The sequence below is a fragment of the Abrus precatorius genome, unplaced genomic scaffold, assembly GCF_003935025.1.
Source record: "Abrus precatorius isolate BTA unplaced genomic scaffold, Abrus_2018 Scaffold8, whole genome shotgun sequence".
Classification (NCBI taxonomy): Eukaryota; Viridiplantae; Streptophyta; class Magnoliopsida; order Fabales; family Fabaceae; genus Abrus; species Abrus precatorius.
Window position 1 is genome coordinate 7,249,527 of NW_020874428.1, and position 15,147 is coordinate 7,264,673.

The 15,147-nt window shown below is 24.7% G+C and overlaps 1 protein-coding gene across 1 annotated transcript; it reads right to left on the reverse strand.

Moving 5' to 3' along the window:
• Positions 1 to 3,552: 3,552 nt before the first annotated feature.
• Positions 3,553 to 5,690, reverse strand: LOC113874156 (opioid growth factor receptor-like). Its single transcript, XM_027512378.1, has 2 exons — positions 5,458 to 5,690; positions 3,553 to 3,838 (listed from the first exon to the last, which is right to left on the reverse strand). The coding sequence occupies exons 1-2, from the start codon at positions 5,688 to 5,690 to the stop codon at positions 3,553 to 3,555; spliced, it is 519 nt and encodes a 172-aa protein (XP_027368179.1).
• Between the last annotated feature and the right edge of the window lie 9,457 nt (positions 5,691 to 15,147).

Below are 15,147 nucleotides of genomic sequence, written 5' to 3' on the forward strand. Positions count from 1 at the left end.
AAACCATTTAGATTAAAAGAAAAAGAAAAAAAATAGAAACATTTGATATGATTTGAATGACAACGAGAGTGCAAGGCACTGGGGACATTATCTGTGTGCAAGTGAAGTGAGGTGCCATAAAGCATTAAGTTCTAAGCATTTTATTTTTTTTACGTTATGTTATAATATTTTAAAATAAATAAATAAAAATAAAATAAATAAAAACTATCGTATGACTACATTCAACTTCTCTCTTTTCGCAAGCAAATGTGAACCTTATGCTTAGAAGGGAAGAAAATACCTAGTCACAGTGATGGAAGATGTGACACCCTTAAATTTTAATTTCAATATACATAATAGTTTAAGTCAAAATTGATAATATAAAATAAATTTTTCATTTGCATGTATAATACATATATAGGAGGAGATTAAAACTTTTTTTGTGAATAACTTCATTTATAAATTAATTGAGGTAATAAAATGAGAAAAAGCAAATCATAATTGCATAATTATGTTATACTGAAACATTTAAGAAATATACATGTATTAATCTTATTTGCATATAAACAGTATAATAATTTATAAATATTTGATCAAAAAGTTATAGGATTTAGAACAATTAATTACATAATCAAAATAAACTAAGTTCTAAGAACAGTCATAATCTATATTCAAAATACTAAAGACTCAATCTTAGTCGTTGTCACCATGTCAGCCCTCTATATCAGTTAGCTCCTCCAGAGTCAGATCTTCGTCTTCTCTGAGATAGAAATCGCTAGAATCAGCCACGACCTCAACACCTATGATCCGTTCAAAAGTATATCGGGTAGTTCTTTCAAAAAAGTCATGATCATGGAAAGTGTAAACGTTTTGTATAGCTGGTGAAGGTCTAGTAATCCCTCGATAAATGTATACACTAAGGTTGTGGTGAATACGATTATTCACAAGATAATCAAAAGAAATGTCATGATCTACATCTATCTCTACAGTCCATATACTATGTAATTCGCCATCACAGTCTATACTAAATTTAAAATGACAAAATCACTAATATTCTCTCAATATATAATTCATTTTATAGTGTACAAGATAGTTTACTAAGCTAATTTGCCTTTGTGGTGTGGCTATCCTTATTCTCTAAAACATATTGTAAGGATAAGCATATACCTTATCATTTAATATAACACAATCTCAATGATTAATATCACAATATAAATATAATCATAGGATAAAAGAAAACATAATAATATCAATCACAGAAACAATATATTAACAATTCTCTCTCTCTCTTTCTCTCTCTCACGCACGCGCACGCGCGCGCACACACACACACACATATATATATATATATATATATATATATATATATATATATATATATATATATATTCTATCATAACTCGTTACATCTTTCTTTTTTGAATACACGCTCCCAGTGCATTGTGATCACAAATATACGATGCCTCTAATATTTCTTGAAGTCTTACATAACTAAGTAAATATTTGTTGGTTAGCCCATGCATACAGATACAACGTATACAATAACAGGCCCCTTAGCAAAGGTATTGCCAAGAATTTAGTCAAGAAACAAGTGTGAGGATATGTGACGCATTTGCTCTCAGAAAGAATGTGTATACATACGCGAATATTGCTCACCACCCTACGTTTCTCCTAGATTTTCACATTGTCTTCATACTTTATACCCTTGTTGTATTTTTGTAACTATTCACACTAGTTCCTTTCATCATTTTATATTCATCACATATTACTTATCATATCAATCTCCTCACTTTGCTAAAAGATTGTGCTTAGTAAAGCACTTTAAAACTAAGTTCACAACACAACATATTTCCAAAATATCGTACCATCCTAAATCAATTGAACATTCATCATTAACGTTTTAGTACAATTAAACATTATCCAAATGAAATATCAAGTTCTTCCACAATATTTTTAGATTAAGTCCTTTTCACATGTTTCACAAAAATACAATATAAACATCTCAATCAATCAAATATACACAATCAACTTTTTCACAACAATGAATATCATTTAAACACGTATTTACAGACAAGAAACACACAATAGTATTCATTATGTTCTAAGAATAAAATATACTGCTCCTTACTGTGAAATGAAGATTAGTAAAGAAATTTATGAGTAATATCTTTCAAAGGACAAAGCACTTCCTACATATTTTCAAAATAGAACACCTTTGAGAAGAGAGAAATGGAGAAATCAAAACAAGTTTGGAGAGCTGAGCTCCGAGGAACTTACTTGAAGTCAATTGGATTAGATATCTGAGTTTGGATTCGAAGAATGATCAGGGTTTGGAAGAGGTTTTTCAGAGGGAAGGAAGTGATAGTTTAGAGAAAATTCAAAGAAAATGTAATTTGGATTGTAATGCAAGTTTTCTGGATGGAAATCTCTTAAATATCCCTCTCAAACTCACGCGACTTCGTTTGAGCGAGGTTACTCTTGCCTGGGTGAGGACACAAAATAGTAGTTTTACTAGGCTTTTTCTGATATTTTTTGCCTAAGCGAGAAGAAGTCTAGAGAGGTGACCATTTTTTATGTGAATTATCGCTTGAGCGACTCATCTCGTCTCGAGAGAACAGTTGGACCAAGTTTATCCTGTCTCGCCTAGGAAAGACCCATTCCCACCTAAGCGTGAATGCTCTAAAATCATATGGTTTTGGGTGCTTAGTCTCGCTTGAGCGAGACTTGTCTCGCCAAAGCGAGACCGAGACTTCCCGCACTAGACCTCTATCAAACACTCATTAAATCAAATTAAAACACATTTTGATATCACCTAATATCAATCAATTTCACTACTGAAAATATTAAAAATATAGATGAATTTATAGACATATTTATAAAAGTTTACAGACAAATTTTAGAATTACTGACAGGTTAAAGTCATCTATAATATCCTCGTTGGTAAATGATAACATACATGTGTTTCTCATTTCTATGCCATGTGATATAATGCACTTGGGGCGATGATTGCTTGTGGAAAAAGTTATTCAGCACCTTTATTAGCACTTTAACAGTCATGTGAACTAGAAAGTACGAAGCTTTAATGCTTCATCTGGGTTCTAAAACTTGATGGTTTATGGGCATTCATCAATTAATGTATAATCAGCATAAAAGGCATAGTTAAGTATTGAACAATAACAAGGTAATATATTTTTACATCAAATTAAAATCGTATGCTTTTACTTGTGTATTATAGAAGAGCTCTTTCCTCGATGTTAATCAAAAGTGTGTGGAACAAACAAACGTTTTTGGCATTCATGGATAAATAATACAACTAGGGTGCGATCTTTTTATCCTATGCCACCCGTGGTGTCACTGCCTCTACTGTTTGTTCTTGGGTTGAGATTCTTAGTTCTCATACATATGTGTTGAATTGACACATTATTATTTTGAATATAACAATTATGTGTCAATAAGGTTTAAATAATTATATAATGTAAAGTTCTTTATCAGCTTAACCTACTATATTTAGTCTACACAAGTTTTGTGAAACCAATCTATATCTTATGATTGGGATGTTGCCGCATAAGAAATTTATGGTTCAGGTGTTGCTGATGGTGTCTCTGTAGGTGCATTTGTTGTTGGTGCCAATTCGGGTTCTCCTGCATACTCATTTTGTGGTGCCAATTCAGGAGCTTCTAAGGGTGCATTAGGTGCTTCAGTGGGAGATTCATTTGGTGCATTTGCTGGAGATTTTGCTTTATTGGAACCTTGTGGTGCCTCTGCAGGTGATGAGTCTTCGTCTTCAATCTCGTCAATAGGTAAACCGGCTGGTGATTCAGCGGCTGAAGCTGGTGGAGTTCCACCGCCGGCTATGTCTCTGATTTGTCACAACAACAATCACAATTAATTTTTAAGTAGTTTAAACTTTGATCTTCTAAAAATGTATCAATTTCACATTACTTTTTTATTTGAAATGATTAAAATTAAATTTTAGTATTACATTTTTCTCATTGCTAGTGGTGTATCTATTTAGTTTCTAAAGGATAAAACTAATTAATAGCATTAATTGAAGACTTAATTTGATTTTATTAGGAAACAAAAGTGCTACATAAAGTCATGTATATTTTTTAGAAACAAAGTAGACTTTCAAAGTTCGTTTGTTTTATATTACTTCACAAAAAAATTAATCTATTTGAAGAAATCATTTCTCAGATTATTTAAATCGTTTGATAAAAAAAATTTGAAAAAATCTGTTTTTAGCCTCTCTTTTTTTTCAAAATAATTGAAAAGGTAATAATACACAAGATAGGAAATAATTTTCTAAATAAAATTATTTTTATTAAATTTTAAATTTTAACATGCAGAAAAATATTTATTTTTATCCAAACATGTTTTAAGAAATAATTTTAATATATAAGGGGTCATGAGTACAAAGTATTGAGACATTATGAGATAAATAGACTGAAAGCTAAAAGCATGTTGACTCTAACATTCTTGGACAAGTTCCACAAATAAATGAGTACATATTAAGAAGGTTATGAATTTAGTATATAATTTTTATTAGTTATACGTTTTAATCAAGTTTTTAGTTTGTTTTTTTTTTTTTTGTTTAGTTGCTTATTTTAATTTGTATAATAATTTTGTATAAAATATTTTTATTTATTAAATGGTCTCTCTATAATTTTTGTTTTTCTCTATATTTTTTTTAAAATATTATGAGATTTTTCAGTTTGTCTTTTTAAACATTACAGGTTTTTTATTCGATTCCCATAAATATCATGAGATTCTTATTTAGTCTCTCTAAAATAGAGGATTGAATAAAAACTTGTAATATTAAAACGATTAAATAAAAGATTAAAGAAAAGGTGCCATTTAGAAAGAAAAAAAACTAAAAATGAGGTTAAAATAAAAATTTGCAAATTTTCTAAACACCTTTTTTTCTCAAAATGAGTGTTTGAGTTTGATTTCCAGCAATTAATGTATGATCTCTCTCCCTCCTATTTTCTTATACCCGCTTCCTCTTTCTTCTTGGAAGACTTTGAATCTCTTTTTAGATAAAAATAAAAAATAATAATTTTTGCATCACATTAAATATTCAAAAGGATCTCAACATATAAAACTAAGTTTAAAACTTAAAAGTAAAAAATAATATTAAAAAACATTTATTATATTAAATTAAAAGTGTGATAACTTTTCTTTAAAATATTTAAACTTAGCCCAACAAACTGAGGTTAACGTTTACTGTTTTTAAAATAAAAATATATATTTTTTCATACAAACTTAAAATTACCTTTATTTAAAACTTAAACGAACAAATTTTCATCTCAATGTTTAGTTTTTAATTAGATGATTCCAATATTTTGTTTGGATAAAATGAAAAGCAAATAAAAAGAACAGACGAGTCTGTGAATTTTCGAATGCATGCATATTTTCCACACTTGTACTTTTCTTTGAGCCATTCTATCGTGAAAGAAACAAAGCTTAAAAATGTCTTACTTGGCTTTTTGAACCCAATCATTCAGAGAGCCATCACCCAATGCCTCCTCAGCAGCTGCTTCGGCAGAGCCATCACCTATTGCCTTCTGAGCCTCATTTATGGTATCTGGTGATACTCCTGCTTTGCTTGCTTCGTCTATTACACTTTCCCATGGATCTTCATAACACATTACCCCATGCAATGGCACAGCCACCACCAAAGCAAACACCAAAGCTAATGTTATCTTCGCCATTTTTTGCCAATCAATTATTGAAGATACACAAGTTGTAACCTCAATGTTGCAATAATAATGACGTGCAACTTATGTTTTGCTCACATTCTCCTCTTATATAGTGCAAATTCAGTTTGTTATTTTTAACTTTGAAATGAGGTTCACACATTTGTTAGATTTGGAACTTTTATGTGCTTTGCAAAACCTTAATTTCCGGCATTACTAATTATGTATTGCCACCAAGAATTGGTGGTGGTGGTTTATTCTTTTCCCTGTTAATCTCCTATCCCATCCTTATAATTTATTTTTAGAGAGAGTCAAAATATACACATTTGTTTTTCTCTCCGTTAATGTTTGCCAGGGATAACATAGGCTCATTAATTAACATAAAATTGCATGCACTTTGTAGCTAATAATTAATATATGTAGAAATTCATAGAGAAGACACAGATTGGCTACTTGGTCATAATGGGTAAAAATATAAATTAATTCAAATGCATGATTCCAATTTGTAATTTATTTCAACTTATTAAACTTTCTCTCGTAAAAGACTGCGTTTTATTTAGAAAGTGAAGTATTCACTAGAACTACTTTCTATCACAATTATCACATTTTTTTTAAAATTAAAATTATGTAAGAACAATACATAAATTACATTCTCTTTATAATAATTTTATTATTTCTCAACTTTTTTTTAATTAATTTTGTTAAAACATTAAAGATAAAAATTATTACTTGACTTTTACTTTTACCTTATATAAACTTTTATATTCTTCATAAATCTTTGTATTTACTTAACCTTATATTTACTTAACATATCAATATTTCTGTTACAGGATATTTTATCTAAAAGTATTTAGAGAAATTATTTTCTGTTATAATTTGTCACGGGTATTTTTAAAATTAAAATTATGTAAAAATAATGTAAATTATATTGTCTCGCTAAAATTATTTTACTTTTTGTCCATTTTTTTTATTAATTTTATCATAAACTTTAGAGATAAAAGTTATTACTTAATTTTCTTATTATTTTATATAAACTTTCAAATTTTCTACAAATATATTTATTTATATAAAATTTATAATACTTAATATATTATTTCTATTATTTAAAAAATTATATTTTAAAATTATTATAACTTTTATTAAATTTTTATCATTTTGATACACAGTATTTATAACTGTAGAGTTAAGTTGAAATAATTTAAAAATAATAATATTTTGAATAATTTTATTATATATATATATTCCTTTTAATTAAATAATATTAAGAATCCACTTAATATCCATGTATTTTTATGTCCGTTACTCGCTTGGTACATTTTAAAGCAATTAACCTGGTTTAACGGAATAAAAAGATAAAAAGGTTATAGTAATATTTTCCTTGATATTTGTTTCCTTGATGGGTTGATGGTTGACTCATCCCGAATCCACATGAATAATTTTCTTCAGTCCTCAGAATAAAGCTTCACATAGTTGACCGAGTCTTCGGTTTCACTTCTATGGTGCATATGCGAGGCAAATTCTGTTTTCATTTTATGTATAATTAATACGTAACACTTGCACAATTCCATAAAGTTGCCTTTGGTCAAAACATGCTCAAGAAAGATAAATTCAAGCATGGTTTGGATGATACATTAATTTAAAGAGGAAGAAAATAGAAAACAAGAAATAGAATAAATAAAAACAGAGTAAAAAAAATATGTTGTTCCGATAGATAGAAAATGAGCGAAAAGAATGAAAAAAAAATATTTTATTTATTTAAATAGATAGAAAAAAAGATAAATAAATAAATAAATTATTTTAGAAAAGTAATTCATAGCAATCATAAAATCTAATCTTTCACTGTAATGTTTTTTATTAATACAAAATATTTTCATTTTTTAAATATTTCTTATATTATATAAAATTTATTAAAAAGTAAAAAAATGCACTGAAATATTTCATTTTTATCCTCAAATAATTTTCATTGCCATTCCATTTCCAACCGTATCAAACAAGGTGAAAAGCATGGTCAAAGTATTATGGACTTGTCACATATTTGTTGGTGGGGCCGGAATAACATAAATCATTTCAAGTCAATCACTGTAACGGAAATTTAAGGCCGTTTAATTTGGAAAAAAAAAAAACAACAATATTTTGGTTTCTTTTTTTTACAAATATTTTTTAAATATAAAAATAATAATAAAAGTGTTTTTTGAAATTTACCTCAAAGATTTTAACATTCAAATTCAAAATTATATTTCATGTTAATATGAAACAACTTTTTATCAGTTAATCTATAAGTTAATAAAAAATATTTTAAATGAGAGAAATTGTTATTATAAAAAATAAGAGACATTAACAATAATCATTAAATTAAATGAAAAATGTATTACTATCTCACTATTCACTTTTTTATCTCTCTTGATAATGACTATTATTAATGCTTCTCAACTCTCATCTTTTACTTGAAATGTCTTCTAAATCAGTATACTTATAATTTGAACGAATTAAATGATATATTACACTCTTATTATGCTTGTTTGAAATGAATTTTTTTTAATGATGTGAGATTATATAATTTCAGTCACACGTATTATAATATATACAATTGAGTATCATTTTGTGAAAAGTTTGATAATGTGTCAATACCTCATAAAAAGCTTTTCCAGTAGTCTTCTTTATCCCTTTCTATTCTTAGAAACTTTATTCTACTTCAGATTTTAAATTTCAAGTTATGAAAAAGTAATAATTACATCCTAACAATGTCATTTATTATTTGTCATTTTCTATACTGGCATGTTATTTTGGCAAGATATATTGGAACCCATTTCAACAACTTACAGAGGAAAAGAAACTCAATGAACACCACATGGTATTGAAGCTATTTTTGCCTATCATTACAAAGTTTTGCAAGTAAATAAAAGAAGAGGTAACCAATGAGCTTTATTTCTTCTGTCATCATGTTTGCTTATCTCTTATTTTATTACTTTTTCATATTTAGTTTACCTTTCTTCATATTATTTTTACATATTAGGTTCTATCAAAAGATTTTACTATAGACTTTCCTTTCAACGTTTTTTTGCCATTTGCTTTTGCAAAAAATCTTTTAAATTAAATCACAAGATAACATTACACATGATTTTTATATTCTTTTCCTATAGTATAAATTTGAAATCAGTTTTATGTACTTTGCAGTCTTGAAGAACTTCTGCCTACCATTACAAATATTTGCAGATGAATAAAAGAAAAGTTAAATAATGAAGTCATGTATCATTTGCATTTTGTTTTATCTTGTCTTTATATTTTGTTTATCCTTCTTCACATTGTTTGAAATCAGTTTGGTGTGTTTGACTCCATTGCTCTTTCTTTCATATTTACAAACCTTGCAGATAAATAAAAGAAATATTAACCAATGTAAGGTAGGTGTTATTTATATTTTATTTTTTTATACATTTATGTTTGCTTTATTCTTATTCACAATGTAACTGTATAAACACCCTAAAAAATAAATTCAATCAGAACTCTTTTTTTATTAGTAATTTTGTGTACATTACGACTTTGTTATTCTGCATTCTTAACTATAAATCTTGCATTTAAATAGAAGAAAAGCTTAAAAAAATAAACTCGGTTATCATTTCTATTTTTTTTTACACCTTCATGTATGGTTCACACTTCTTCTTCCTCTTTCACTTTTTATTACTTTCTTTTTCTTTTATATAATTTATAAAACATTATCGTTTTTTTATATTTTGATTGCTTACACACTGTTGTTATGCATTTTTCCATTGCTTGACAAGAACAAACTTAAGTATCATCTCCACTTTAGTTCACCCTTCTTTCTTTTTATTATTATTCATTACTTTGTTTTTGTTTTATATAATATTTATATAGTATTGATTTTTTAATATTTTAATTGCTTACATATTTTTGTTATGTATTTTTCTACTGTTTGGCAGGAATAAACATTAATAAAGATTAATTAAGGAAACAGAAGTATGACCTTTGTTATGCGTTTATTTATTTATTTATTTTTCATTGTTATGCTTTTTTTATATTTTAATTGCTTACACACATTTGTTATGCATTTTTCTATTGTTTGTCACGAACAAATATTAGTAAATGTTAACTAATGAAACTCAGGTATGATCTTTTTGTGCATTTTTTTTTATTTTTTATTATTATGCTTTTTTATATTTTGATTGCTTACACACCTTTAATATGTTTTCTTTTTCTTTTTTGGTTTATGTTCTTCACTTTCTATTTGGAATAGTGTGTTATTATAAAAACGAAGTTATTTTATTGTTAAGTAGTGTAAATTTAAATTCAAAGTTGACCATTATTTTTTTATATCTTTATTTTTTAAAATGATTTTATAATGCATATTCTGTTCAACGCTTTCTTGCCATTGTATTTTGCAAAGGACTTCGGATGCATTCAAATTGTTAAATAAAATTATAATATTTTGTCTATTTAACGAGTTTGACAAGGTAATGTTGAAAATGAAATTAATTATTTCTTTGCTATAGCATATGTTTTATATACTAATATATGAAGTGATTACTATACATGTTTTTGAAATATTAGTTAAAAAAATTGTTTTATATATTAATATTTAAATAGATATCAGTATACCATTGATAAAGTTAAAATAGAAGTTAAGACTTTTGATTCTTAGACCTTTTCCGTTTAATTGTATTAACTCATTATCATACTACTAGAAGTCAATTAGTATTTTCAGATTATTACACATTTATATTTTTGTTTGAATATGCAGTTATATCTTTTTGATGTTATAAAATATATCAAAGAAGATGATTGTAAAATTTGAAAATGGTGAGCACGGAGCTTGGAAGTTATGCAGTCCGAATAAGATAGAAGTTGTGTATAAAATTCTAATTTACTGTAAATCTAATATCAAATTTGGAAGTGAATAGAAATAATTTTGCATGTTGAACAAATCTAGAAAGGGAGACAAATGTATTTTTGCATTTGATGATTCAAACATGCAACTTTTGATATTTCTTTTCAAGATCTTAGTTTACAATTCATGTAAATATTATGATGATAGTAATTTTTTTGTTCGATAGTTCTTAAATGAATTTTATGTACATTTAGTTTGTATCAATATTAATTACAGATAAATTTTCTATATATAGTTTAATGAATATTACTATTGTTAATAATATCTTTTATACAAAATAAGATCTTAATAAATTTATTATAAAAATTTTACATTACTCGAACAAACGAATACACATACGAAAAAATATAGCGAGAAAAAAAATACTTATATTAATATAAATATTTATTAGATAAAATTATCATAATATATATAATATACATATTTTAATAAAGTTGATGACAAGAAGTGTTAATATTTTTATTTTAATCAAAAATTTGTTTATTATTTTTATGTTGTTGAATTAAGCTAATAAAAAATATTAACAATATTAAATTTGATTATAAATTATAACCTATTACGTGTCAGATTTTATTCAAATTAATTTCTTTTTAAATTTCAAAATAAAAATATAATTAAATCACGCAAAAATTATGATTAATAACAAGTTTGTATATTAAAATAATTTAGATCAATTTTTTTATATAACTAATTAAATACACTCAATTTTATAAAAAAAACTGACACACTCATTTATTAAGTTTTATTATTTTATGTTTTTAATGGATAGATTTTTTAAAATATGAATAATATTATTATATATTTTAATTTATAAATTTTTATTTATAATAATTTCTTTTATATAAAATAAAAAATTAAAAAAATAGTATAAATATTTACATTATTTGAACAAACTATATATATATATACATATAGGCTTTTTTATTTAAATATTGCAAAATAAAAAACAATTTATTAAAATATTGTATTTTTAAAACAAATTCCCTGTCTGGGGTCGGGCCGCACAATATCGCCAAAACGGCTGGCGAAACTTATTATTTTAATATTATAAAACAAGTTTCGCTAAACGAAGGGCGAAAGTTGAAGGTAATTTCACCATTCACCCAAACTAGACACATTAGAGAGCGGTTCAGTGTAACCGCTCTCAGAAATCCCATCTAAGAGAGCGGTTCAGTGACAATCTTGGAGTTAATATCTTACAATGTGTAAGATTTTATTTGGTTTAATTTAATTTTAGATACAACAATAAAAATTTAACTAAATCACGTAAAAATAATGATTAATGACATGTTCATATATTAAAATAATTTAGATCGATATTTTTATTTTATTATTTAAATAAACTTAATTTTATTTAAAAAAACTGACACATTCATTTATTAAGTTTTATTGTTTTACTTTTTTAAATTGACTGATTTTAAAATTTGAATAATATTATTATATATTTTTATTTATAATAATTTTTTTGTATAAACAAGAAGTTAAAAATTTTATTATAAAATTTAAATTATTTAAACAAATAAATGGACATATGGGGATATATATATATATAAAATGTATATATAAATATTTAATTAAAAAGGTTAGCATAATATACATAATATGTATATTGTAATAAATTTGATGTCAATTTTTTTTTATTATAATCAAAGTGTTATTTATTATCTTCTATTTTTTTGAATTAAACTAACAAAAAATGATAAATATATTAAATTTAAATATAAATTATAACTTACAATAGATAAGATTTTATTTAATTTAATTTAATTTTAAATAGAAGAGTGAAAGCTTAATTTTTTACATGATTTAGTTAGATTTTCATTATTGTATCTTAAATTAAATTAAACTAAATAAAATCTTACACATTGTAAAATATAATTTATAATTAAAATTAATATATTTAATATTTTTTATTAGATTAATTCAACAACATAAAAAATACTAAATAAAATATTGATTATAATAAAAAAATTAATTATTTTTGTCATTAACTTTATTAAAATATACATATTATATATATTATGCTAATTTTATCAAATAAATTTTTATATTAATGTAAATATTTCCTTCCCATGATATATATATATGCAATCATTTATTTGACATGTTCATATATTAAAAAAATTTAGATTAATATTTTTATTTTATTATTTAAATAAACTTAATTAGATGAAAAAAAAACTGACACACTCATTTATTAAGTTTTATTATTTCACTTTTTTAAATAGACTAATTTTAAAATTTAAATAATATTATTGTATATTTTTATTTATAAATTTTTATTTATAATAATTTTTTATATAAATAAGTTTATAAAAAAATTATTATAAAATTTAAATTATTTAAACAAATAAATAGACATACGAGGATATATATATATATATATATATATATATATATATATATATCACGAGAAAGAAATATTTAAGTTAATATAAATATTTAATTAAAAAAATAGCATAATATATATAATATGTATATTGTAATAAATTTGATGTTAATTTTTTTTTATTATAATGAAACTGTTATTTATTACTTTCTATTTTGTTGAATTAAACTAACAAAAAATGATAAATATATTAATTTTAAATATAAATTATAACTTATAATAGATAAAATTTAATTTGATTTAATTTAATTTTAAATACAAAAGTGAAAGCTTAAATTTTTATGTGATTTATTACCTTCTATTCTGTTGAATTAAGCTAATAAACAATGATAAATATATTAATTCAAATATAAATTATAATTTACAATGTGTAAGATTTTATTTTAAATACAAGAAGAAAAATCTAACTAAATTACGTACAAAATATGATTCACAACATGTTAGTATATTAAAATAATTTGGATCAAGTTTTTAATATTACTAATTAGAAAGAAAATTGTAATCAGTCCTTTTAGAAAGAAAAATTCATTGATGGATTGGCCAACTAAAAGATTGGTGGGATAACTATCTTACTGAAACTGATAGAGAACATATCCTCTCTGCAGTAAAACTTGATGACAAAGGTAAAACCATTGTCAACAACGATCAACAACTTCCTGATGCGGTATATACCCTATTATATTGCATTGTTCAACATTTTCTTGGAGATCCTTCTTTATAGAAAGAAAGATATGTGAATTATTATCCAATCTTAGGTGTGGAACCTTAGGTGAATACCAAATTTACAAAGATACTTTCATGTCTAGGGTATATATATATATATATCACGGGAAGGAAATGTTTACATTAACATAAATATTTATTTGATAAAATTAGCATAATATATATAATATGTATATTTTAATTAAATTGATGACAAAAATTGTTATTTTTTATTATAATCAAAGTGTTATTTATTATCTTCTATTTTGTTGAATTAAGCTAATAAAAATGATAAATATATTAAATTTAAATATAAATTATAACTTACAATGTGTAAGATTTTATTTAATTTAGTTTAATTTTAAATAGAAGAATAAAAATCTAATAAATTGTGTACAAAATATGATTAACGACGAGTTAATATATTAAAATCATTTAAATCAATTTTTTAATATTACTAATTGAATAAACTTAATTTTATGGAAAAATTGACACAATTATTAAGTTCTATTATTTCACAACTTGAAAAATCTTTGTTTGGTTGAGGTTGAAAAAATTATCAAAGCAATGGGAGGTCATTAAGTGACTACACCTGTATGCCAATTGTAGAAGATTCAATTTTCAGTTTAGTCAAAAATAAGTTCATAGCAGATGAGCTCAATTACAACACAACTGAACTGACTGAATAATATCGTAGACTTCTATATTCTTTAACATTAGAACTAAAAGTTATTTACTATGAAATTATTAGCTCAGTGTTAAATAAATCTGGTGGTTTTTTTCTTCTTATAAGGATATGGAAAAACAAAAAAAATATACATTTGAAATACTCTATTGCAGCTCTCCGATCTAAACAACTGATTGTTCTCAATGTGGTTTCAAGTAGTATTGCTTCTTTACTTCTTCCTGGAGGAAGGACAACTCATTTCATATTTTCAATTCCATTAATGACTGATAATACATCTACGTATAACATCAAGCAAGGAAGTTTGAAAGCTAATCTATTAATTAACACAAGTCTTATCATATGGGATGAAGCCCCATGCTTAATAAATTTTTTTTGAAGCCCTATTTTGAAGCTCTAGATAGTATGTTAAGAGATTTAATGAGAGTGAAAAATTCAAATAGTATGAATGAACCATTCGGTGAAAAAGTTGTTGTATTAAGAGGAGATTTTAGACAAATACTTCTGGTCATTCCAAAAGGTAGTAATGAAGATGTTCTTTTCGCAACTGTGAACTCTTCTTATTTATGGGCTCATTGCAAAGTGCTCAAGTTGACAAAAAATATGATATTATCGACATCAGTAGAAAACACTTCTACTATATTTGAAACTAAGTTTTTTTGTAGATTGGATTTTTCAAATAGGCAATGGGCAAATGAGAGTTAATGATGAAAAAGATTGTACATTTGAAATTCTAAAAGAGTTTCTCATTTTTGAAAAGGATAATAGTCTTATGCATTCAGTAGAATTTGCATAT

Coding starts and splice junctions, on each gene's coding strand:
- LOC113874156 (XM_027512378.1), bottom strand. CDS start 5,690: ATGGCGAAGATAACATTAGCTTTGGTGTTTGCTTTGGTGGTGGCTGTG. Junction 3,839..5,457: donor GATTGGGTTCAAAAAGCCAA/GTAAGACATTTT, acceptor GTGACAAATCAG/AGACATAGCCGGCGGTGGAA.